The following is a 27,186-nucleotide window of genomic DNA, read 5'->3' on the forward strand; positions in this document are numbered from 1 at the left end:
TGGGAGACTTTCTCCCTTCCCAATCTTCATTGTACCCTGGGGCAATTCAGTGTTTTCCCTCCCCCACACCCGCATTTGGATCCCTATCTATATGCTAGAGCAGGTTGGCTCTCAGGAAGGCACTGTATATTAAGTTGAATGAGTTGTTATCCAGAAAAACTAATTACCTAGGGCAAAGGTAAAGATACTTGAATGGTTAATTGGAAGTGTCTATCCGCGGCGGGATAGGCACCCCTTTCTGATTTGTTAATTTTATCATTCTTGGCGATTTAAGGCGAAAAAGGACAGAAGGTACATTTCATATTTCCCCACCATCTAAAGGTATTTAAAGTTCGTGGGATGGAGACTAGAAACGCGCCTACAGAGACGTTCTCGCCCGGGACACCGCCCTAAGATCCGAGTAGGAAGACTCCTTTCTCCTTGGATGAGCTGGGCAAGCCCTGCCCCTAAAGGGGGTGGTGGTGGTGGTGGTGGAGGTGGAGAAAGAAAGCGTCCACACCACGCGCGTCAGCCCGGAGTCCAGACTGCTAAACGATCCGGGCGCGCGAACCTCGGCCATTTATTTATTTATTTATTTTTTCCGCTCCCCACCGGGGTGCGCTGTCCCTTTAAGTGGGAATGCTGGTGCTGGCTCCTCCGTAACACCGGAGCCGGCAGCTTGTTGATTTCGGGCGCTGGTGAATTTCACATTGTTTCCACTTCACTTTCCTTGCCCCGGGGGAGGCTCGGCTCGGCTCGGCTCGGCTCTCCGGACGCCGCCGCCGCCGCCGCTGCTGCCGCCGTTACCAAGCACGGCTCGGGGAGGGTCGGGGCCCGCAGCGGTGCAGCGGGCGGGGACCGGAGGACCGGCTGCCGGGGCCACACGCGCACCTCGCCGCAGTCGGGCTCCTCCCGCGGAGGAGCGCGGCCGCCCGGAGCGCAGCGCGGCCGCGGGGGCCCGCCCAGAAGCTAGCCCGCCCACGGGCCGGGCTGCCCAGCCGCGCCGGGAGGGCCGGGGCGGGGTGGGGGGCGGGGGTGGGTGCCGCGGCTGCCGCGGAGCCGCCGCTCGGCGCGTTTTGCATGAAGATGGCGGCTCCCACCGCCAGCAAGGCAGCCTCCCTGGGCTGCAACAACAAGCCTGCCTTCCCGGAGCTGGATTTCAGGTCGGGAGCTCGGGTGGAGGAACTGAACAAACTCATCCAGGAATTCACCCGGCACGACCAGCGGGAATACGACGACCAGAGAGCGCTGGAGATCCACACCGCCAAGGATTTCATCTTTTCCATGCTGGGTAAGGAGAGGGAGGGAGGGAGGGAGGGAGGGAAGGGGGGAGGGAGGGATGTGTGACTGTGCGTGTGTGCGCGCGGGGGTGATGGAGCGGGTGAAGAGCCCTGGTCCCCGCCCCGGCGCTTGCCCCGGGGTGTCACCCCTTGGCTCCGCGAGGCTCCCTTTCCTTTCCACCGCCAGCCCCGCCGCCCCCTCCGCTCCTGCCTGCGCTCGGCGCGGGGTGCCCCTCTCCTTCCCGATCGCCCGCTCTTTTGTTGGTTCCTCGACCGCGGGGCCGGCGGGCAGGTGAGGCGGCGGCAGGAGACACCTCCTGGCTGGAGGAGCCCCCGAATCGGCGCGGGCCAGGTGACACCGGGTCCCTTGTAAGCCCAGGCGGCCCTAGCAGCGTGCGGAGGCCGACCCGCGCCGGAGCGACAAGTTGCTTCTTGTCGTGGTTGCGGCGCGGCGCTATCACGCCGAGCCCCGGGTGGCCAAACTTGTTGGGTGTTGCAGAGTAACCCGCGGAAGTAGTCCGGGCGCCCGGAGTTGCCGCAACTTTGATTTGCAAATCGACTTCCCTTTGAAGGGGTCGGAAGCATTTCCGGTGCTTCTCCGGGTTGTTGCTGAGCTCGGAATTCCTAATTCCTTGCTCGAAAATGACCAGGCTCAGAACTCAGGCCGCGGAGGAGCGCTGTCCCCCTGGTCTTTGTGTATTGTCCTAGTGCTGGCCAGGGGGTGCACAGAGTTTCCCACTCCGAGCAGCCCTGCGTTAGAAAATGTACCCCCACCGTATCTTCCAGTCCCACACCTACCGGCCCTGAAAGGTAAAGAAAATTAATGGGTTCCGGGGCTCCAACCCGATCCCCGGCGTCCTGCGGTGAGATTATTGCTTCTGAGTTGTAGAATGAGCATCCGCTGCTGGGAGCCTCGAGTGTAGCGCTGTCATGCAGCAGTGGTGGCCCCGTGGTTTGCATTCAGCAGGACTGGACTGGAGGAGCCGTGCTCTACGAACGTTTCCACAGTCAGTTTTTCAGATAGTGGTACATGGGATTGGTAAAGGCCTTTTGGCCACTGGACCAAGTCTTTGCATTCTCTTGGCATCTAATGAGACTGCAGCCGGTCCGCTGTCGCTTTTTCTCCCCCGAGGTACCTTATTGCCTTCAGATTTTCTTCCTCTTAACCCAAGTCGAAGAGATACAGAGTGAATATATGATCCACCGGTACTGTGAAGAATTAGGCAAGTTGGATGGGCCAAATGTTAAACACGGGACTATGTTTTCCCTTTGCTGCTCACCCCCACAAGTGTATTCTAGGTATTTTAGGTGGTGAGTGGGGTTGAAAAGATCTTTATTGTGATGTTGACAGTTCAACTATTTAAGTGAATTATTATTTCAATTCACAATGTGGTGGGACTCAGCTTTCAGAAAGGAGGTTAAAGTCTTTACAAGGCCCCACTGGCATCTTAAAACCAAACCAGTGATTGACAAAGGAGACCGGAGGTGGGGGTGGGGTGGGGGAGGTGAGGATGGGGTGGGGGAGGTGGGATGCGTAGAAAGCTCAGAGCATCTACTTAAGTTGCTTAACCATGGCCTTTGCCTTTGGCATAACTAACCACCACCTGTCATTACAGCAACCCCCCCCCCCCCCCTTTCTCTAGGACCTTCACTATAAAGAGGTGGTGAGAATAGTCCTGGATCAGGAAGAGGGAGGTGATGGGGAGGGTAAGTTTAAATGCTTGGCTCAGTTGGAATGCCTGCGTGTTCCTTCACCTGACACAGTGAATTAGTAAGGTCTGAAGCCTCCTACAAAGGGTAAACTATTCCAGGGTGCGTGATTTATGCACGTGTTTAATGTCGCCGGTGGCATCGTGCTGACAGGTAAACAGGACTGGCTTCTCTTCCTTTTCAGTCTGTTGACCTTGGAAGGGATGCTTTCTCCCCTCTGGGACTCTGGCATTTCCACCTGCAGGAGAGAGAAATCAGGAGTGCCATTTAAGCCCTTTGCCCCTCTGGATACTACTACCAGGCAGATGGCGACGTGAGCCTGCCTGTGTGTGGTGCTGCATTCATTTTCCAATCCCTTGGTTTCCTTTAATGAGGAGCTGGCTGTTGGAGACCAGTGATGTTTTGGTGACAGCAAGGGTCCCCGTGTGGATTTACTTTTTCTAAAGCACGTTTTTTTTCACTTGGCCTTAAGAAACGAGATTTCTTTCTGTACACTTTATTTCACTAGCTGTGTCCTAGAGTCTTTCGTGAGGATGCGGATGAGGTGTCTGAGTGACCCCCAGCTTGTTAAGGTGTCCCTTGGGTGGCCACAGGCCCTCATTTCAGGGAGTTGTAGGGGGTTTAGTTTTCTTGGCTCTGATCTTCCTCTGTCTGAGCTGCACCCGAGGATTGTCAGCAGCTTAAAAAAAAATGTGATCCTCTCACTCAGGATGAAATGGCAAAAGCATTTGTCCAAACCTCTTTAGCAGAAATATGGGTAATGTTTCCTCTGTAGCAGGCAGTTGGGGGCCCTGGGTGATGGCCAGGCAAGCCCCTATCTGTTACGAGGTTGTTAACTTTGGACTGAGGTTCCACGAGCTTCCATCTTTGCGTTTTACCTAGTTTGGAGGGAATTTTCTGCAGGTGAGTGAAGGACGTAGACAGCTGTAATCAGTGACTGACTCTTCAGCACCCGGACACCCACGGTCCTGTCAAAGCAGGGATCTACACAGGCTCCGTCACCCACTGGGGGGCCATGGGAGACTCTGAGATCTGTTCTTTGTGCAGACATTCCAGTTCCTTTGGAGGCAGGTGTTAGCGGGAATCATCAAGAATAACTTCTGTTCCTCTACACCTTGTTCATTTCGGAGAGTGATTGCTGTTATCTAGTTAATATTTGAAGGCCCAGACTCTGGGAGAGGGTTGGCAGTGCATAATAAACACCGTTTATCAGAATTCAGAGAAATTGCCAGAGTTCATTAATGTTTTAATAATATTTGGTATTTGCATACTATCTCTGCTGAGTCTTTTGTTAACCTTCATCCCCCAGTGAGGCTGGATGGAGACCGGTGGTGTCTCTGTGGAACGTATGTGCAAGGGAGGTCGTGCCGGAGATGGAGAAGGCAGCAGGACACGTGTAGTCACCAGTGGACACGGGTTTGGTGTCATGGCCTGGTCAGGAGAGTAGTTCTCACTGGCTGTCCAAACCTCAGGGGAGGAGCTCCTCGGGGCTTTTTGAGCAGGGGCCTCGTTCCCATTTCACAGGGGGAAGATGCTAACCATTAGTGGGATAAAGAAACCGAGATGAGTGGCTAGGAGACTATCGTGACTAAAGACGCGTTCCTCTCCTCCTTGAGTCCATTAAAGGTAGAAGCGTGAGATTGAGGGAGGAGGGAGGGCTTGCTTTTTGAGGCATCACCTGTTCCAGGATTCTGCTTCTGTGTCGAGCTGAGAGTCTTCACGTAACGCGAAGCAGCCCCTGCAAGTGATTGCCGAAGCACTCCCGAGTTCAAGTGTTTGATTCCGTGACAGGATCACCTATTTGAATGCTTGATTGGGAAAATCACAGAGAAATTGTCATCAGCTCTGTAGTCCCAGCCCCACTCTGCTGTTTGCTGGCTGTGCGTGGTCTTCGTTTCTATAATCTATTGTACATGGGTAACACTGGTGCATCCTTTCAGCATGATATCTGTGGGTAACATTACTTCACCAACTGGAAAAGAAGCAGGCATGATTTGATTATTTAATTGAAGAATAAATAATATTATTAGAAAGCACAGTGAACTTCGGCTGGGATGACTCCCACAGCTTCACTTCAGAAAGAACTATGGAGTACAGTTTGCAGAAGCCCCAAGGGTATGTAGGCTGTGGCCAAAGGGAGCATGGTTAATCCCAGCGTTCACTTACATTTGTTAAGCGTGCCGTGCGGGCCTGCTATGAAGTTAGTTCCTCTGCCTAGATCTGTGAGCTCCTGTAATCCGACAACCTTAAGGACGTGTCCCCTCCATCTGTTGGGAAGATGAAGCAAATGCCGTCTTAAAGATGGAGCCCAGAGGTGCACAGAGGTCAAGTTCTTATACCAGGATCACATAGAGCTTGAGTTCAAAGCAGCTGCTGTTTGCTGATCTGTTAGACCCTGGTGTCCCCGATACAAAAACTTCCATCACTTTTCACCGTCTGCTCAGACAACTGGAAGGACCTGCATCACCCTGGGGAATGTTCCACTTTTCAGCCTACTCTGCCTGTAAGAACAGGGGTGATTCTCTTTCCTCATTGGTTGCTGTTTTTTTTTTTTCTGCACCTTAAAAAAACAAAACAAAACAAAACAAAAAACCCAAACAATTACTGTTTGTTTGCCTTAGCAGGAATCTGAGATTAAAATAGGGAGCAGAAACTTTGATAAATTCACATGGGTCTCTTTTGACCCCACGCCCTCTCCTACCCCTGCACAGTGCTCTTCCTTGTACACCCACTCTAAGAATAGGTTGCTGGCAGTCCCCAACCAGCCCAATAAACACCATCTGGCCCCTTCAAAGTACTTCTGAGTGAGTGCTCCTAGACCTCCCGTATTTCTAGGCAATCTTTATACCTCCTGAGTAGGCCATTTGGAAGCGTGGCCTTCTGATATATGAATGCCGATTTACCCGGCCACATTTATTGCAAATCATGTCGCCTCGTCGGTCCCCCAGTGCTTGGTAGCATCCTTAGAGTTGCCCTCACTAGTGTCCTTATAAATTCTAGGATGGTTTCTAGTTTGTGCCGTCTCTGACAACCTTAGACATTTAGGGCAGTAGGTTCCCTCTACACATTTGTTTTTGTGCCAATCTCAGTTGGTTCTCAGCAATTGTGCCCTTCATCCTCTAGGAAGAGTGTTGGAGCCGCGGTGAGTCCTGGGTCTTGTGGCGCTAATGCCATCCATCAGTGGACACTGCTTAGGCCGAGCCTCTTCTGTATGCTCACAGCCTGTTAGAGTCCCTCTTGTCAAACTGAGGTCTTGCCATTGAATGTTAAGCCCTTTCAATTCCCCCGGGGAGTGTTAGGAAAATCCTGACTTTCTGGTCCCATTTCAGAGCTATTGATTCAGAGTCCCCAGAGATCTCCAATCTGGACCTTCAGCACTTCTGTCTGTCTGACTTAAAGCCTGAGGCTGTGCATTCTCTGTCTACTAGAGCCAGTCCCAAGCACAGTGTCATCAGGCTGTCTTTGGAGACTAGATTCATATTGCTGAGTCCAGTGAGTGGAAAACCTCAGAAAATTTGCCCAAGTTTACTACCAGCAGGTAGACGAAATGGCTGAAATCTAACCAAGGTGAGGCCAGCGCAGACCCTTTGATGTCAGCAAGAACCATATTCTCCACTCACCTGGGCTAGGAGACCCAGATTCTACCTCAAGACTTCTGAATTCTTGCTATGTGGTTTTTGGCAAGTCATTGTAGAAACTGAGCCTCAGTTTCTGACTGTGTAAGAACAAGAGCAGTTGGTGTTAATCACTGTACTGACTTCCTATGTTTGATTGCATCGGGTTCTGAACCGGAACTCCTTTGTGCAACACAAAAGAAGGGCATTGTGGAGTTGTGTTTTGTAGTGTGTGGTGTCTGTGTGACCCTGTGTCTCCTAGCCCCTGTTGGACTTCTTTTCTGCCCATTTCCCATGACTGGAAACACAACGAAGTCAACCCATTCTGCACGCCAATCACTAATAATATTTCCCTGCACATTTTACTAGACATCTGTGTTTATATTTATACCACGCTTACACCTGTAGGTACTTACATGCATATGGTTTTGTATAACGGAGATCTGAACGGGATTTACGCTGTTTTTTTCAGGTTCTCCAAATGGGGTCATCTACCGCACCTTGAAAGAGGGGCTCTGCTGAGGAGCCTGTGGGATGATGGTCTTATCTCTTCTTTCACTCACTCTTTTTGGCTCCAAGAGAAGATGCCATTCTTCAACTTGGAGCTCATTCTGTGATTTTACTAATTGAGAGTGACAGACCCCTGGCATGTGTGACTTTGGTGCATCTCCTGTCCCATTTTGCACGCTCTATGCAGAAGACTTGTGTTTCTTACTTTCTTCTTTTCCTTGGGTTGCCCTCTTTATTGGCTTTTTAACCTGGCTCCATGGAAACAATTAATGGGGAATCTGTGAACTTGAATGAGAAGAAAGGCTGTCTTTATTTTTATTAACCTCTAACTGAGACAAAGCATTTCCTCCCAATATAAATATAGGTGACGAACTATAGTAGTATTAGTAAGTAGTACCTAGGTTTTTGTTGCTAATAGAAGTCACAGGCGTTTTCTTTTGCTTGCTTTTTTTTTTAAAGTTTATTTTTTATGTGCATTGGTATTTTGCCTGCATGTATGTGTGTGTGTGAGAGAGTACTAGATGCCTGAGAACTGGAGTTACAGACAGTTGTTATCGGCCATGTGGGTGCTGGGAATTGAACCCAGGTCTTTTGGAAGAGCAGCCAATGCTTAGCCACTGAGCCATCTTTCCAACCCTGGCATTTTATTTCATAATACAATGTCACATATATTGCAAAAGAAATTGGGCCAGTGAGATGACTTAGTGGCTAAGGGCTCTTGCCCATGATCCTGATGACCCTAGTTCAGTCTCTGGTACTTGTGTAGTTGAAGGAAAGAACCAGCTCTCCAGAGTTATCCTCTGACCCCACACAGATGCTGAGTACATGCATGTGCGTACATACGCAAAATAAATGCTTGCAATACAAATGAAAAAGACACCACTGTTGTTTTACAATAAGGGCAGACACCAGAATTGCTAGCTCCTATCTATTGGGTTAACAAAGACTCGTATATGATCTGGCTCAAATTTACTAACAAAACGTGTATTTTAATGCTGACTCCCTTTGAAAAAATCTGTGTAACATTGTTCTCTTAATTTAAATACCTTGTCCTTGCCCGGCATGAAGGGGTACACCAGGGATCCCAGAACTTGGGAAGTGGGAGAATCTCGAGTTTGAGGCCAGCCTGAGTCCTATTCCAGTGAGTTCAAGCTAGCCTGGCCTACAAGTAAGACCCTGTCTCAAAACCCTACTAAACAAACAATCCTGTTCCTGGCAGGAGTTCATGGAGTAGACTGGGCTGTAAGAAGGATCGATGCCACAGAAATAGTTAAGAGTCCTAATTGGACATATTGTCTGCGCTTTGTTTTCTCCTCCCTGCTCAAAGGCCACTTTACCCATGTGACTTTCCTGTTTCTCTGAGGAGAAAGAATGTTGCCCTTAGAATGTTGTCCTTTCCTTGTGTTTTTTTAGTACCTCACTGCCCTTAGCACATTCTTCTCCTATGTTTATGTTTCTAGCACTCAGTAAAAATGTGTACACAGTAGGCAGTCACTAAATGTAAGATGACTTGAGTTAACTTTTAATTATTTATTTATTTATTTTTTTGTTTTTCGAGACAGGGTTTCTCTGTGTAGGTTTGTGCCTTTTCCTGGAACTCACTTGGTAGCCAAGGCTGGCCTCGAACTCACAGAGATCCGCCTGGCTCTGCCTCCCGAGTGCTGGGATTAAAGGTGTGCGCCACCACCGCTCGGCTAACTCTTAATTATTTTAAGCTTTGTTGTTGTTGTTGTCATTTTGCAAGACAGGGTCTCTCTGTGTAGTCCTGGCTGTCCAGAAACTCACTCTGTAAACCAGACTGGCCTGGAATTCACGGAGATCCTCCTGCCTCTCTGCCTCTTGAGGCATACCTTTAATTTTAAACTCTTTTTATGAGCTCTTTAGACAGGGCAGATGGTTCAGTGGTTAAGAGCTGCTCGTGAAAAAGACCTGGGTTTGATTTCCAGCACCCAAATGGCCACCCACAACTGCCTGTAATTGTAGTTCCAGGAATCTAGTGCCCCCTTCTGGCCTCCTCAGGTACCAGACATGCTTCCAGCAGACGTGTATGTGTGTAGGCAAAATACTCATACATATAAAAAGATAAAAATCTTCGAAAAAGGAATTGAACTCTTCTGAAATTGTCTCATGATTTTCTCATCTGTTAAACCACACTTGATCATTTTTTTCTGGAGCTGTGGAGTCTTGGTCTTACTCTCTTTTGTGGCAGAGGACTATAATTGGCTTTTTCTACTTAAGACATTCCTGCCTTCCTTAAAACATACCCAAAGGCAGTGTAAGAAATGCCCAGAGTGACTGCTGGGGACTGCTAGCCAAGAGCAGAGCAGCAAATATGTAACTTGTAAACTTGTGGGTATGGGTCCTTTGTTGTGGCCCTGGGTTTTTGTGCTCTGGGCATCTCCTGGACCATCCCCTGTCCATGCTGGAGGGTTGGCATGAGTCATTGTTCCCAATAAGGTGTTGAGCAGGTTTATCATTCATTCTCCAAATTGTTAGATGCTTCCTCTGGGACTCCACTTAACAGCCATTCTTGGTTATAAATGGAGTATTTACAGTCAGTAATAATTTATCTTTGCACAGTGAACGACTGCAGTCCACATTCTTGTATTGTATAACGGGGTTGGGCTAAGCTTTGCTGAGAGATTATATAAGGCAGCCTTAACCCCCATTTATGCATGGGGTCCCCCAGACCAGGAGGACGTAGCACTTTATTCAAGGTTGCAGATATAGTGGTGGAGCAAGACTCAACCCAGCTACAAGTGTCTCTTATTGAAAGATACTGCAAAGAACTTACAGGGCGTTTTGCCCTCACCTATCTTCTGCAGGTTTCCTGGGACAAATCTGTATTCTCAGACAAGGCCAGGGCCGCAGGTGTCATTCACCTGACGGTTTTTTGTTTCTCCCCCGGACCTGAGGCTGTGTTGTAGACAGTTTAGCTAAGAGTGATGTGTCAGTTTTTAACCCCGTGGCCATATGTTTTCCTGGTTGCTGGCCCCACCCAGCTTCTTCTGTAGGTCTCTGGCATTGCTTGCAATGAGCTCGGGACTAAGTCCTTGTCAGCTGAGTGATTACTTAAGGACAGTTCATAATGATGCCATTCCATGAGGCCGTGTCTCCAGGGAAGAACTCTTTGTTTGCCATCCTCTCCAGTGCGTTTTTGTGAATTCCCTCTGCTCAAGATAGAGAACTAGAGATAGAACCTGCTGTAAGTCAACCAGTGGAAGGAACTAGTATTCAATTTTTTTTTTTTTTTTTTTTTTTTGAGACAGGGTTTCACTGTGTAGCCCTGGCTGTCCTGGAACTTGCTTTATAGACCAGGCTGGCCTCGAACTCAAAGAGATCCCACTTGCCTCTGCCTCCCAATACTGGGAATTAAAGGCGTGCGCCGCCGCCGCCGCCGCCGCCGCCGCCGCCGCCGCCGCCGCCTCCTGGCAACGTGTTCATTTTTTATTGAAAACGTGTTTTCCTCAGTACAGAGGACTTGATGACTGTTTGTGAGTTAAACGAAGCCCAGAGTGGGAGTTGGTCTAGATTATATTTATGTTTTTGTTGCTTCTAACTAGGGTTTGACTGTCTGCCATGTACACATAGCGAATGGTACGAGAGGCATTCATTCATTCATTCATCCATGGTCGGTGTGCCAGCCCTGTGCTAGCATAACCACTGTCATGCAATTACTGTGTAAGAACATGGAGGAGTGAATACATACAGCAAGCACAAGGCTACCTCCGAGCAAGGCTTCTGTTCTCTAGGGGATGGATACTGTGATTAAACTTGCAAATGAATAGAGATGTGTGCATAAGGAAAACAAGTAGCCTCGACTGTCACAACGAGGGGTAACGGGTTGGCTGCTGAGCAAGGGGTAGAGAAGACTTCCTTGCAGCACGTTCACTTCAAGCCCAGGAACGAGCCAGCTGCTGGAAGCGCGGGTGGCGGCGTACTCAGGTAGACAAAACAGCAAGTGTAAGGGGGTGCAGTTGCAAGCATCTTTCAGGGCTACTTAAGTGACAGTCAGTCTTACCTCTGGGGAAGAATGGTTCGTGTTCAGTTTGACCCAGGCTGAGGAATGTAGTGCGTTTCCTGGGGATGGAGGCTTTCCAGGTAGGATCAGTGGGCATTACTCTTCTCCTGTCCCGGGTATTTAGGGACGGGGATGGAGATGAAGGAAACGTAGAAAGTTAGACTATAAAACCTTTATGATTGCTTCTTCTTTTTTGTTTGTTTGTTTGTTTTGTTTTTCGAGACAGGGTTTCTCTGTGTAGCTTTGCACCTTTCCTGGAACTCACTTGGTAGCCCAGGCTGGCCTCGAACTCACAGAGATCCACCTGGCTCTGCCTCCCGAGTGCTGGGATTAAAGGCGTGCGCCATCACCGCCCGGTTGTGATTGCTTATTCTTATTCGTATATTTTGGAGATAGGAGCTTGCTGTGTAGCTAGCCTAGGTGAGACTTGAACTCACTGTGTAGCCCAGCCTGCCTGTGAACTTGTGGCATCAGAATCCCCAGTGGTGAGCCTCCGATGATTGTCGGGATTACAAGCTTGTACCACCATGCCCAGCAGGATAACAGATGGCAGAGAGGCCCCTTGTAGCCCTGCTGTTCTCTGATTTCACCTCTGATAACCCTGGGGCTAGAAAAAAAATAATAAATCCTGGGTTGATTTGTGAACGCTGCAGTGTTCCGGGGATGACAATAAACCTTTTGTTTCTGTCTGGTCCTCCCTAGTTTACAAAATACCATCATAGGCAGTTTGTCCTCCGGACTTAGCCTAACCCCATGAAGCCGTGATTGTACCTGGTACACCTTAGGAAGAAAGGATGGCCCAGAGAGAATGCTGGTACCTCGCTGAAGGTCACAGACGGCGGCTGAGGGATGGGGGTAGAGTGAGGGTATCAGACTCTGGTCCTTTGAAGGCACATAACACTGGACAGCTCTGTGGCTTCCTTGAAGCCCAGCCTGCCTTGGAGAGAGTAGAGGGAAGCAGGCTTCAGGGTCCCCATGAGGGGCAGCACGAAGCCCAAAGCCTGTGCATCTCCACGTGCTGCCCATGCCCGGATCCTCATTCAGCTTGTAAGCACTTCTCTCGGCTGCTTCGAGAACACCCTTCTAGCGGCTGCAGCTGCTCCTAATAGCAGCTGCGTGTGCGGCTTGTGTTGTGATTAATAAAGGAAACTCAACAGTTTGCTCTCGCAACTGTGCCCTTGGTGTGCACAGCCTGCTTTCAGGCAGGCTGTTTCTGATTTGGAGCAACACAGTCCTCCTCCTGGCGTATGGATACAGTTCTCATGTTGTGGTGACCCCCCCCCCCCCACCTAAACCATAACATTATTTCGTTGCTACTTCATAACTGTGATTTTGCTGCTGTTATGAATCATCATGTGAAATATCTGACATGTGACCCCCCCAAGGGGTTGTGACCCACAGGTTGAGAACCTCTCTGATTTAGAGCAGAGCTGGTGGCCTGAAGGCCCTGGGTGGATTGGATGATGAGGGAGCGATGCACGGGTTGGCTCACTAATGGTGGTGAGCCTTCATTGTCTGTCAGGGAGAATAGGGGTGTGTGTGTGTGTGTGTGTGTGTGTGGTGGGGGCGGCCAGCAGTGAAGCAGGCCCACCCTTTTCCAGTGTTTGGCTGCTGGGTAGTTTTAGAGCTTGAGTGTGTTGTGTATTCAGCTTCTGCTTTTAGCAGGGGTCCCCAGCTTCGATCCCAAGTATCTGACGCCGGAGGCATGGGATGGAGCCTTGAACTTGCAGTTCTAATACATCTGGTTAGGTAGCTGCTGTTTTGGTGACCACACTTCCAAAGCCACTGCTCCAAAGACAGGGTTGACAGCTTTGCAATGTTTGGAGTTTTTCCTGAGAAATAGACAACATTTTAAATATTAAGAACAAAGTAAAAACCTTAAAAAAAATACAGTGGGGTTTGAAACTGTAGGGGTCAGTGGGGTCAGTGGGGTCAGTGGGGTCAGATAACCCTGGACCTCTTGGCGGATTTCCTCTGATCTGAGTGCATTAGAGAGCCCTTGGGCGTCTGCTCAGGAAACGGGGCCGAGTGTTGGGGCCACAGTTCATTCAAGAGCATCCACTTCTATGGGTTGGGGGTGGGGCAGGATAATCATGACCTCATGTTTCCTCTGTGTGTGTGTGTGTGTGTGTGTGTGTGTGTGTGTGTGTGTGTTCATCTGCCCGTGTGTGTGTGTGTGTGTGTGTGTGTGTGTGTGTGTGTTCATCTGCCCCAGCTTGCTGTCCTGATTTTATTTTTAAGTTGAAAATCTTGCTATGTCCCATTGGATATAATGATAATGGCACGAAATAATGTTTACTGTGTCCCAAGCACAATTCTAAGTATTTTATATTTGGCTTTTATTCACTAAATTAGTATTAACTGCTGTGAGGAAGGTAATGATAGCCCTTATTTTACCGATGAGGACTCAGAAGCCAAGAGCAGTAATGCCAGACCTCGGGTGCTCCTTGGTGGAGTGGGGATTCGAACCCAAGAAGTCCTAAGTCCAGGCGGAAAACAAGAAAACAAGTAAGTTGTGGTTGTTAGTTGTTGATTTTGTGTGTGTGTGTGTGTGTGTGTGTGTGTGTGTGTGTGTTTGTGTGTGTGTGTCTGTTTGTGTGTGTGTGTGTGTGTGTCAACTCAAGCCAGGGTTATTTGGGAAGAAGGAACCTCGATTGAGAAAACATCTCCATCAGATTGATCTGTAGACTTATAAATCGGTGAGACTTACTGAGGTGGGAGGGCCCAGCCCAGCCCACTGTTGGTCCCCCCCACCCCCACCCCTGCAGGTTGTCCTGGGCTGTGTGAAGATGCCTCTGAGTGAGGCCTGAGGAGCCCTCAGTAGATAGCATTCCTCCTTGGTCTTTGCCTCAGCTCCTCCCTCAAGCCTTAGCTTTCCTCAGTGAGGGACGGTAAACCTCTAAGCTGAAATGAATCCCTTCCTCCCCAAGTTGCTTTTGGTCATGGTATTTATCATGGTGACAGCCAGCCAGCTAGGGCCTAAGTTTATACCTTCTTCTTTTTATTTGTTTATTTTTCTTTGTATGTGGGTGTTTTGTCTGCACATATGTCTGTGTAGCATGCCTTATGCCTGCTGCATCAGATCCCCTGGGACTGGAGTTACAGACGGTTGTGAACTGCCATGTGGGTGCTGGGAATTGAACCTGGGTCCTCCAGAAGAGGGGCCATCTCTTCAGCCCTAGCAGACCATCTTTTTTTTTTTTTCCAAACCGTTTTACAAAAACACAATGAAAGAAACCTTTCTCATGCAAAGTGGAAGCCATTGAAAGAATCATACTATTTACTATTCCAAGGACACTTGAGAATCAGTGGCTGGATTTCCTCCCTCCCCCATTTTACAGTCATGGAAACTGAGGGCCATCTTGAGCCCCAGCTTCACTTTTGGGTAGAGTAGAGATTAGCAGCATGTGGGGCGTAGATGATACCGAACAAGATGTTTGCACACAAGTCACTCGGCTGGCTCTGTGTTTACCCCCCAGGGAAGGCCGCCTCGTTTTGAAGTCATTTCAGGGGGGCTCTGCTTCAAGGTAGGGGACATTTCTCTGCTACAAAGCCTCCCTGTAGTTTGAAGTTCTCTTAATTGCCGTTAGAGTCAGGATGCTCAGAAGAAAACCTCATGGGCTGAGTGTATTTTGGTCCGTCATGTTTGCTTTGGTCTTCTTGATTGTTGTCGGTCCCTTCCTCCCTGGTTCCTTTCCTCTGAAGTGTGTGCCCTCTTCCACCTGAGCTGGTTTCGTAACTCAGATTGTTATTTTGATCTCCAAACAATCCAGTCTGGGGTAAGGAAGGCTGGCTGGTCCTCCCTGTGGTGGTTGGAAGAGTGGGAGCGCTCTGTAGGCTGGTCTACATCTCAGGGAGGAGAGCTGGCATTGCCCTCTTCTTGGGTTGGTGGTCTTTGGGTTGGTGGTCTGGGAGCTCGGAGTCCCGAGGACTTGGCACTCTTAACAGGATGAAAAGAATTAGGAAGCAGCACAGCAGCGCCGTGGTGCCAGTCCTGAGGTCAGCTCACCTCTCACATCACTGTATAGATGGGGATGCTTAACTCCCCTAGTGGATAGTGACTTCCTCAAGGCTAGGCAGCAGTGATTGATGATGAACATGAAATCAGGGGACACTGTCCCCATTGCCTCAGGTGCTATAGAATCATCGATCCCTTTGATCCTGGCTGTTGGCCACCCCTGCTTTGCAGCTGAGGAGGGGATCAGTGTTTTGTCACTTGTTCAGGCCAGCACCAGAGGCCACTCAACCAGGCAGCGTGACTTCTCCGACCATTCTCTGCATCATCATCAGGAAGTTGACTAGCCCAGGCTCTGTGTGGCTGATGATGGACAACCTGGGCTAAGTGACAAACGTTGGGGGCCAGTGGAAGTGAGGAATGGTAGGCAGAGGACAGAGCGGATTGGCTGTTCCCGAAGCCGGGGCTGGCACGGTCCTGTGACTGGATGTTTCTTGGCAGCGCTCAGGACCAGCATTCTTTTGATGCCGGGGCTTCATGTATTGAATTAGTCTTTTGTAGGAGACCTCATCCTGTCCCCAGCTTCCCTCTTTTTGAAAATTAAGAAGGTGGGCCCCAGCTAATTGATTGATTTAAGCCCCGCAGAAGTCAACGGGGCCCCTGGCGCTGAGTAAATTAGGGCAGTTTTGTGAAGCTCCATTCCCCACCCCAGTGGGTTTCACTCCAGATTTAGATCATTTAATGAGGGCGTAGTTAATGTAGTCTGTCCTGGGGTGATGGGGAACAGATGATTTTCCCAGTGAAAGGCTGATGGCAGTGTACTTTTTAAAAGTTTATTTTGCAATCAAAATTTATTAGCTGAATTGGGTTTTATGCAAATGAAGGACTGTGCTGCCTCCTTACTGTTTGTGAGTGCTTTGTTAAAAGTACATAGCCTGCCCCGTTTCTCCGTGTTGTCGTATGGGCCTGGGTTTGTATTTGGACTTGTTGTAAAGCACTGAACATATTGGTGTATGCCACCATGGCTGGTGTTGACTGGCAGCTTGACAGAATCTGGGATCACATGAGAGATGGGCCTCTCCGGGCATGACCGTGCCAGATTATCTCAGTTACGTTCACTGAGGTGGGCAAGCCCATCCACCGTGGGTGGTACCTTTTCCTGGTCCAGTCCTGGGCCGTATCAAGCATGGAAAGAGAGCTGAGTAGCAGCATGCGTTTGTTGCCCTGCTTCTTGACCGAGGATGCAGGGTGACCCCAAGCTCCCACTTCTGTGACTTCCAGACCATGATGGCTAACCTAGACTGTCAGCTGGACAAGCTCTTTGTCTTGTAGGTTGATGAAGAATATTTTACCACAGGAAAAGAGACCAAGGCACAGTCCTTGGGATGCGGTTGGTTTTTGAGGTCTTGGTATGGACAATGATGTCAGTGCGTTAGGATTAGAATCTGCAGAGAAACCTCATTCTAACCTCCTCCCCTTCCCCCCAGGTAAGAATCACAACCAAAATGTAAGTGGCCTTGAAGGGTAGATCCTTCTGAACGAAGTAGATGCTTAAGGAAAAACTTAATTAAACTTGGTTAGTCACTTTATTTTTGTGTAATTTTGTTTGGGATGGGTCTGGGTAGCCCAGGCCAACTCAGATTCCTGACCCTTCGCCTTTTTCTTCATCCTTGCTAGTGTTGGGATCACAGGCGTGTGCCACACATGTGGCTGGACCATGTGGGACAGGCACTGTATAGGGATACTGAGTTGCCATGGAAACCCAGGACTGATCATGATGGGGGCAGCTCGTGCTGCCTCCTCCAGCCTCAAAGGCCACCCGTCTCCAGCCTCATGCGTCCCTGCCCTGCCCTTAAACCTCTCACGTGCCCACACCCAGCCTCACGTGCCCCCCCCCCCCCCATGCGCCCTCATAGTCTAGCCTCAGCAAATGAGCTTTTCTTCAGAGGTGGCAGCTGCTACTCCAGCTTCCCAGGTCCTAGCTGGCCTGGTTTGTTATGAATTTCTAAATATTTGTGACTGATGTCTGATGTATCTCACCTCCTTAACAACTCAAAGGTGACCCTTCATGTATATATACTTTTGTTTCTCCTTTATATGTCTGGAACACAGGTCCGTGAAGATTTGAGAGGGCCCCAACACATCTTGCTAGTGTTATTGGTGATTTTGGTTTTGTTCTTGAACTTGGGCAGTTGGAAGGTCATCACTGGTGACCATCTGTGGCCCTATGTATTCTTACAGTGGCTCAGGATACCCTAATATGAGAAACTTCTCCAAATATCAAGTAATTGTGCTTAGATTATTGCCTGTTGAGATATTTGGCTTGGACAATTTGGTTTCTAGCTGTGGTTTAGGCAAAATTTTTTTAGTTCCCATGTTAAGTTTTGTTGTCTGAGGTGAACAGAGCCGTTCTATCCATCCCTCTGTGTCTGGAAAGGAAGGATAGAGTCATCATGGAAGAGGAACAGTGTGGAGGCCCACAAAGGTTTCCTAGTGAGATCTGAGCTTGCTTTACCCAGCAGAGCTGCATTAGAGGATTGCTTGACCACGTGCGTGGTTACCAGGGGTTTGGAACGGTCTACATTTTGATGTGTGGTATGCTTTGATCTAGCAAGGGAAAGACTTTCGCCTTGCCCCTTGGCATTCCTTTAAAAAGCCCTTTAGAAGAGACAGAAGGGGCTTGTGGATAAGGATCCAGGCCCTCCTAAGGCTATCCTATGTCTCTATCTGTTTCTCTCCTCTCTATCCTTCTATCTAAATCTCCTCAAGAGTACCCCGGGGGGAAAAAGGTGGGGGTGGGTGCCCCACAGCACAGGAAAGGTCCACAGGGGTGCCATGAGAAGGGAGAGCATGGGCCTGGGGCCAGGCAGCCTGGAGCCCCAAGTGGCACTGGGCAAGCTGTCGTGAGTGTTAGAGTCTTCCTGAGTACAGCAGGAGCAAGAGAACGTGGCTCATCTTCATGATGTAGCCTGTGGTAGATCCTAAAGAATTTGAAGGGAAAAGCCAACTCATAGGCTTTCTTTCCTTCAAGACTGACAGTGCTCATTTGGGTTGTCCCTGAGGCACAGGGAACACGAAGCCTCTTCCTCAGACCTCATTCTCCCTTCTCCAAGCTGAGATGGGCGTGGTGGCTAGAACTCGAAGGAGCAAGTGAGATCTGCTCAGGGCTTCTGCAGTTCTCTGTGAAAATGTTTTGTCAACAAATTGTTGAGGCCACGGGATGGAAACTCCTCTTGTCTGTTTCAGGTTTTGTCGATAAAAGAAAGCTAGGTGATTTTTTTTCCAGGAGACACAAAGAAATTTCTTTTTCCTTTAAATAATTCTTTCCCGGACGTTTTTGCGGTATAGGATTGGCCAAATGAGGCACTTAGTGTGGCCACTGTGCAAACCCTCCCCACTGGGCCTGCAGGGTGGAGACGTGCCTCTCCACACCACTAAACTAATTACATGGATTAAAACGCTCGCGCCAAGGCTGGGGAGACAGCTCTGTCAGCACAAACATAAACACTGAGTTTGAATTCCCAGCACTTGGGTGAGAAGCCAGCACAGTGGCCCAGGCCCTGTAATCTCAGCCCTGAGGCGGAGGGCCTCCGATCCTTGGAGCCAGCTGGCCAGCCATTTTAGCCAAATCCATGAGCTCTGGGTTCAGTGAGAGAGAGGCTGTCTCAAAAACCGAGATGGAGGATGATTGAGGAAGACACCCAAGGTGCCCTCTAGCCTCCACGCCCACAGACATGTGTGCACTAATGTCCATACTTGGGTGCATGCATGAACCCATACTCATGCATACCACACGCACACTAAAAGAATCTTGCCTGGCTGGATTGGAGGAATTAACATTGTTGCTTATGTTGATATTTATGCTAGCAAGGAAGATAGGGAGAGTTTAGGAGTGATCCATGTTAGGTCTGATTGGGGTGTGTTTGGGTGGGGATGTGGGATTCACACCCAGACTTCCTGTGAAGTTCAGGATGACCCCGATCCTTCTGAGGAGTCGAGGAACAGCTCCATGGAGTCGGTTTTCTCCTTCCACTTTATATGAGTTGTAGGGACTAAACTGTCATTGCCAGGCTTGCATGGCGCATGCCTTTCACCGCTGAACCAGTTGACCAGCCCCTCAAAGAGGATTTCCTGTCAGTCTTTTCTGTACTGTCACTCTTAATCCGTGTCTGTGTGTGACTAAGTGAGGAAAAGCCTAATGTCAGTCTCCTTGAAGGAATAGTTGTCAGATGAACGGGGTGACCTCCTGCTTGGTGTGAGTAGTATTACTCACACCAAGTATTGCTGTGATAAAATATTCCGGCAAAAACACTTTAAAGGAGAGAGGATTTGTTTAGGCTTACTGCTCCAGAGGGTTACAACCTCTGCCAGGGAGCCATGCAGCAGCCGGGGAAGCAGTGTGGCCGGGAGGAGGAAGTTGACTGACCACATGGCATTTGCACTCAGGAAGCAGAGAGTGAACAGTAAGAGGGACCGGACTATAAAACCTCAAAGCCTACCCTCAGTGATGGGCTTACTCTAACAAGACTCCGCCTCCTAAAGGGTCTACAAACTTCCAAACAGCGCCACCTGCTGGGGATCGAGTGTTCAAACACAGGAGCCTATGGGGGAACATTTTACATTCAAACCATAACAAAATACATGTTCCTGTTGCTCAGGTGGGAGGCAGAAGATGAAGTGCAGGGTGTGGTGTCTGAAGGCGAGCTTCTTAAGGGCTAGGACAAGGGTCTGGTGGGGGTGACGGTTTCAGTCTGTTTCAGAAATAGTAGTAGAAGCTCAAATTACATCTCAGAAAGAATTAAGACTGTATGTTTCATTCACAGCACCAGAAAAAAGTTTGTAAGATTCTAAAAGCGTGTATATTTGTTCTAGTTACCCATTGTCTTCCTTTCAGGGTGAGGGGGTGAAGATTTCAAAGTGAAAATAGCTGTCTCCTTATCTTCAGGAGAAGTCAGATAGAGGGCTGAGCAAAAAGCCTGGAAAGCCATGCCCTACTTTAATCCAATTAGGAGAGACGAGCCCGACTGCATAGAATGGGGCTAGGGTATTTCAAGAGAAAGGAAACAAGCCCTGGGGTCGGTGAGGGGAGCCTGGACTGAGCCCCAGTAGCATCTGGTGCAGCTGTTTTTATAGTGCCGAGAGCTGCTAAGGAGATTTCCCAGATGTTCCGGGAAAAGCGGAGTTTTCTCATAAAACCACTGGGTTAGATGCCAGCCAGCCACTTCCTCTCTGCAGCCCGCAGGTTCCCATCTGTATTCGTAGGAAGCTGGGCTTCCCTTCCCACTCAGTGACTTAGGATTCTGAACATAGTGCGTTTTCTCTGGTTAAAAGGACGTTTGTGGAAGAGCTAAGTATGTTAAATTCCCATTCAGCATGGAATTTTGTTGTGGCTTGGCAGGCAGGGATTCACTTTTTAATGGAATTTCTGGAAAGCAAGTTTTGCATTCTCGTTTGAGGAAGTTATGACATCACACATGACACACTTCCCTGGCCCTCGGCACGGTGACTCAGCTCCAGGAGAGTGCAAGCAAGCCCTTGTGGGGAGGCTGGTACCCTGGCGCCTGCAGGCTGCTGTTGGTGGCATGACAGCTCTGGGCCACGCACGCTTAACAGAAGTGGAACTGCTGGAGTGGAAGGCACCAGGAAGGCCCTGAGCAGTTCACACTGAAGGTGACAGCCAAATATTGTCGTGCAAATTAAGTCAGACACCAAATGGGAAATTCATCTTAATCTTCTTTAAATACTTAACTGCTCATTTGCCAAGGTTCTAAGTAATACAATTTCAGAGGTTCAGAGGTGTCTAATACAATTTTCCCCCTCTGTACATAATTCTCTGCCCATTGTGTAACTCTATTAGGAACATTAGGGTAATTACAGAGCTGTGTTCCGCTTTTGGATTACTGTTATATTTGCCCTGAGTCTGCCTGTACTGGCCCTGTTAACAAGCAGTGACTACAAATTAAAGAGAATCTAGCAGATGCCTGAATTAGGATGCCCTTGTCTTTCTTTGGGGGATTTCTGAGTAATGCAGGTAGCAGGGTGGCGTGTGGGTTCAGAAACTCAGTGTCCTTCACTCCTCATCTGTTGGTGAAATGGGGGCATCGTCTCAAGTCCCAGGCCCTGGGGAATGTGAGAATGACAGTGGGAGGGAGCCCCAGGTAGTGTACTCTAAGGTCAATGGCAGGGCCCGGGGATGGGACTCAGCTCAGTTCCCAGTGTGGGCAACAAGGAGGTGCTAGGAGAGCCTCCTGGTGGTCTCGGGAGGCTTCTGTGGAACAGAAGCCTCGTACATAAAGTTTGGGCTAATGATGGTTAACGGTGGCATGGCGCTTTAATTCTCAATCTTGTAAAATACATGGTGTTGTATTTTCTTATTCCGCAGACTAAGCAATGAAGGTGCAGAAGGCTTAAACGTGATGCCTAAAAATCCAATCGGAAGACAGTTCGTTAAACCTTTTGGCTTGGGTTTAACAGCTCAAGAAATCTTTCTTATCTCGAGTCCTGTGCTTTGCGTTGGGAAGGGCTCTCCCATCCCCTCTGCAGTAACAGTGGGACCTAACACATCTTGAAGCTTGGTCTGTGGCCAGTAGATTGGAGAGATGCTGATGCTGAAGTAGAGCTGCTAAGCAGAGTGACCCTCATGATTCATGAGAACGGATTCACGGACCGCCCCAAGGACACCCAAATCTTCAGATGTTCAAGCTCCTTCTATGACATGGCCTAGAATTTGCATATAATCCCCCCCCCCCCCCCCGATATTTAATGCTCAGGTCACTTACAGTAGCCAACACTGGAAAGGTGGCCCCGTGGATAAAGTGCTTGCTTCACAAGGGTGAGGAGAAACATTCAGTTCCCCGGCCATCATGTCAAAGCTGGTAGGATTGGTGGCTGGCACTCAGGACATAGAGACGGGGACCCCTGGAGCAAGACTAGTGAAATGGGTGAGCTCTGCGTTGAGTGAGAGACTCTGCCTCAGTCTATAAGGTAGAGAACAAGTAAAGAGGATGGCCTGCACACACATGCACACTTGTGTGTATTTATACCCAAGCTCACACTTGTACCACCACACTTGAAAACATGCTGATACATATGTATACCCACCACACATACACACACACACACACACACACACACACACACACACACACGTGAGAAATAGACAATGCAGTGTGAATAATGACAGTATAAGCTAAATACAGATGCAATTTTCTGTATTTTTCCTATGTGTTGGTCCCTGTTAGTTGAATCCATGTGTGCAAACCCCGAGGATACAGAGGGCCAAATGTAACCTGCCAGTGTTTACACAGCCAGTAGGGCAGACCCCTGGGCTTTTCTTGTATTAATAGCAATAGAAATAACAGAAGAAGGAACATTTCTTGATTGAAAACTAGGTGCCAGGGGCTATATTGGTATTGTATTAACCCTGTGTGGGGAAGTATTTGGAGATATTCTGCAGTGAGGGAGTACCTACGATCTCCTTCTCTCATAGGGATTTCCATATACTGCCGCATGCTTCTCTCTACTGGGTTGGAAAAAAGCAAAAGTCAGTACTTCTTGTGATTTTTTTTTCTTGCTTGTGTTCTATTACATCTAGTATTCTAATCCACATGTTATGAATCGGCCATCTGCATCCCTGAATGTAGCTCACAGATCTACCTTGTTTTGCCCTCATTATAGTAAATACGAACACATGACTGAATGATGGTAACATCTAAAAATTCACATGAGTATACAAAAATGTGCATTTATGGTTTATCATGAAAAATTATGGCCGTGTGGGCCTTTCTTGATATTCTAACATCAAATAACTCCGTATGGATTGGAAATGATTTTCCTCTTTTCTCATCTAATTCCAAGTCTCTAGGAGGGTCACAAAGGGTAATAAATAAGCCTTAGAACAGAAGAGTTTGAGTAAATGTATGCAAGATGGAGTCGAGACTGCCATCTTATGAGGCAGGCTTAGTTTGGTAATTGGGCATTTGCTCTTGGTGAGGTCACTTGCTTTCTTGACACTGGCACATGGACATGTTAGGCATAACTCGCTTATGCATGGGAAGAAGGAAGAAGTCCCTCTAACGTGATGGTATATGACTCATCAGAATAAAAAGATGCCATGATCCAGCCTTCTCTGGACAGAATGACTTATGTTATCCAACATTTGAGGAGAGGAGAGGAGAAGAGAGGAGAGGAGAGGAGAAGAGAGGAGAGAGCAGTGTTCTCGGAAGCAAGCCATAGATCTAATGAGTGGAATGGGATGATGTGTGTTAAGGCCCTTCGTATTGAGTTTATAAGTTCCTGGAGGTGTTTTGAGAACGTCATCCTGTGTCTTGTTATGATAGGCTTTCTGAACTGTTGTCTGTGACTTGGCACTGGCTCAGCAAGCCACTCAACCCTCTCTGAGCCTTTTCTGTACACAATGTATTCATGTGGCTAATGCCATCTCCCAGCCTTCTTTGCCGAGAGCAGGTGCCCAGTGTTTATATTGAATAAAGAAGGAAATGCGGAGCTCATTGAGGTTCTTTGAGTTGACGTGCATAAGGCATCCAGGAGCGCGCGTGTCATAGTGTTATACGGTTTGTTGAGGTTGCTTTTGTCTTCTGTTTTGGTAGTGCTGGGGGTTAAACTGTGAGCCACACACCAAAGCTAAGTTCATCTACAACCCAGCCTTTGGTTTTGTGTTGGTGTGTGTGTGTGTGTGTGTGTGTGTGTGTGTGTGTGTGTGTGTGTGTAATTGTAGCAGTCTTTCTTTTTTGGGCCACTAACCAGCTCCCAAATCAAGACACGGAGACTTCTTATTAATTATGAATGCTCGGCTCTATCTTAGCTCTTATTTTAATCTATTTCTCTTTATCTGTGTTTTGCCTCAGGCCTTTTTACCTTTCTTCCTGTATGTTCTACTCTGTGTCTGCTTGTTGGCTCTTGCCTGGCTTACCCTGGACACCTCCCGTTCCTTCTCCCTTGCTCCCCCCTCCTCCTCCTCCTCCTCCTCCTCCTCCTCCTCCTCCTCCTCCTCCTCCTCCTCCTCTTCTTCCCAGTCTAGCTTTCTCCGCCTACTTATTCTCTCTGCCCACCAGCCCTGCCTGTCCATCTCCTTCCTAGCCATTGGCCATTCAGCTTTTTATTAGACCAATCAGGTGCCCTAGGCAGGAAGGTGAAACAGCAACATAATTAAACAAATGCAACATAAACAAATGTAAAACACCTTTACCTAGTTAAAATAATATTCCACACCAGCAAATGGCCTGCCTTCCAAACTCTGTCCCTCTCCATGGGGTGTGTGTGTTTGTGTGTGTGTGTGTGTGTGTGTGTGTGTGTGTGTGTGTGTGTGTGTGTGTATGTATGTATTGGGGTGTATGTGTAGAGGGAACTGATGCCACAGGGCTCTATCTATGTGTGAAACGCCAGGTCAGTGGTTTCTTATGTTGTGGTGACCCCCAACCATAAAATTATTTTTGTTGCTACTTCGTAACTGTAGTTTTGCCCCTGTTAGGAATTGTAGTGTAACTATCTGTGTTTTCCGATGATCTTAGGCACCCCCTGTGAAAGGGTTGTTCTGCCCTGCAAAGGGGGTCACGACTCACAGGTTGAGAACTGCTGCACTGGATGAAGCCAGGCAAGACCAGGGTTCCTCATGACATACTGCTGCCTTCCATCCTGTTGCCATGTGACTAGTCAGACATGTGACTAGTCAGAGCAAGGTGAGCCCAGGTGTACGGAGTTCTGTAGGAGTTCAGAGTGACTGCAAGTGACAGTGTCACCAGGAAGGGCTCCTAGTGACGCCTGACTCCTTCTTTCTTTTCTGATGTTTTTTAGAGATAAGGAAATAACAAAGAACAAAGGCTTTGAGTTTGGACAGCTCTTAGGGTGAGCCCCTACCCTGCCTCTTCTTGTCTGTTTCTGTGTCGGGGACCTGTTCTGACCTGCCGAAGTGTTCCTGGGAGGAGTGAGGAATGAAGAAGTATTAGACAGAAATGTAGGCCTAGATGAAGAGAAAGGCACAGACACAGGATAGCTTTGGGAGGGCCTTGGGTCAATACCCAGCAGCCCAACTTTGTTCATAATCGGCCTTTTATATATCAGCAAGGGGAGGAGCAAAAGACCTTCACCTTCCAAGGTCAAGGTATAAAGCACCAACAAGTGTAGACCCTTCAAAACACCTGCTACCCATGCCTTTGGCCAAATCATCCTATTACGCAGCCCTGCTGGGCAAAGCAAGCTCAGACTTTCTGACCTTGAGTAAGGCCTTCCTGGGGAGCCTCTGTGGGCCCCCACATTTCTGTAACTCTTAAAAAACAAAATTTGTTTTACTTATGTTTATGGGTGTTTGGAGTGCGTGTATGTCTGTGTCCCACCTGCATGCAGTGCCTGGCGAGGCCAGACAAGGGTGTCAGAACCCCAGGAACTGGAGTTAACAAGCTGCCTTGAGAGTGCTGGGAACTGAATCCAGGTCCTCTGCACGAACAGCAAGTGACCTTAATTTCTGAGCCATTCCCTCGAGCTTTGTTTCTATACGTTGTAGGCTTTGTTGCTGTGGTGTGATTCACTGGGTGTTTATAAGGCCTGAGTTAAAAAAAAAAAAAAAGCACTTTGTATGTACTTAGGAAACGACATAGGAACATGGTGGCCGTTACCTTTAATCCAGCACTTGAGAGGCAGAGGCAGGCAGATCCCCGTGAGTTTGTGGCTTGTCTGGTTTATGTGGTGAATTCCAGGCCAGCCAGGGCTGCAGCTGTGGAAAGCCGGGAGAGACGGGTATGGCTGGTTGTGATGGCTTTGTTGTCACCTTGGCAGAATTCAGAATTGCCTGGGAGACAGGCCTTGAGGTGAGCGTGCCCGTGGGGGATTATCTTGATTGTACTAATTGAGTTAGGAAACCCTCCCCGCTGTGGATGGCACCATTCCCTGAACAGGGACCCTGAACTCTGCAAGACAGAGGAAGGGAGTTGGGTACTGGCACTGTTTCTCTGCTTCTCGGCTGTGAACACAATGTGATCGGCGCCAGCCAAGCTCCTGCCATGATGGGCTGTAACTTTGAATGGAAACAGTAACAGACCTTTCTCCTTTAAGTAGCTCAGGCAGGGTATTTTTATGCTGCCGACAGGACAGGAAACCAGGACTCTGGCCAGAGTCACCAGTCATAGGGTGTTGAGCTGGTGCTACAGGGGTACCTCCTTGGTTGGGGGGTGTGGGTGCAGAAGGTGATGTAGTACAGGGCGGGGTGCTTGTCTGTGCTCAGGGTTGAGCAGCCTTTGCTGGGACTGAGCATGCTAACATCTTGAGTTTAGTATTATCGAGTCTTAAGGTTGGTGAGACCAAACCAACCTATCTGTAGTAAAGCGACTCACCCACTGAATCTGTTCAGGAACTTAAATAGGAGTCGGACGATGGCAGATATGATTTTAATTGTAAAGAACGTTGGTTTCATTTTCTCCTCTTTCTGGGTGGCTAAGCCATTAGGAAGTGGAAATGATCTCTGAAGATACTTTATTTGATTTGGGTTGAAGGTGGTCACCATCATTGTTTCTATGCTCAAAACAGTTTTTGAGGTTTTATATTAGTATTTAAAATGATCATATCCACTCCCCCCTCCATTGCCTTTTTTGGACCAGATATTCAGGGATTCCTCAGAGCAACAAGAAGGATGCTCAATTCGGCTTCATGTTGTATTCTTGAAACAGACATTGTTTTTTGTTGTTGAAATGCACTAGTTTCATAGTTTTTTCTTTTTTCTTTTTTTTTAAAGTCAGAGTGCTCATTTGCTTGGCTTCATGGTTTCAGAGTTCATGCCTGTGTAGTAGGATAAGAGGCGTGGGATGCAAATTACAGCTATAGGATGTCAGTGCATCAGATTTTTTTTTTTCACTACCTAGATAATTATCACCTAGGAAGTAAGCTCAGCTCAGGTTTACCATTTGTCATCATGCCCCATCAGACAAAAATGCTAAGCCTCTCAACTTATAAAAACTCAGCTTTCTTTCAAGGGCAAATATAAATTTATATAGATGTATGTATATATGCCTCGTGTCTTGATATCTAAGTGTCTGGTGTCCTGAATATCTAAGATTTACCCGATAATGATCTCCCAATGCTAAAAGTACCAGAAAAAATATGTCTTCT

General features: G+C 48.4%; 1 protein-coding gene across 1 annotated transcript in view; it reads left to right on the plus strand.

Annotated features, from left to right (window-relative positions):
- Positions 1–1,028: 1,028 nt before the first annotated feature.
- Positions 1,029–27,186, plus strand: part of Mb21d2 (Mab-21 domain containing 2) — a 110,247-nt gene continuing 84,089 nt past the window's right edge. Inside the window, exon 1 of the mRNA XM_059277122.1 lies at positions 1,029–1,270. Within this exon, the coding sequence (XP_059133105.1) occupies positions 1,060–1,270 (211 nt within the window). The 5' untranslated portion in view covers positions 1,029–1,059. The remainder of the gene's footprint in view (positions 1,271–27,186) is intronic.

The sequence above is a fragment of the Peromyscus eremicus genome, chromosome 12, assembly GCF_949786415.1.
Source record: "Peromyscus eremicus chromosome 12, PerEre_H2_v1, whole genome shotgun sequence".
Taxonomy (NCBI): domain Eukaryota; kingdom Metazoa; phylum Chordata; class Mammalia; order Rodentia; family Cricetidae; genus Peromyscus; species Peromyscus eremicus.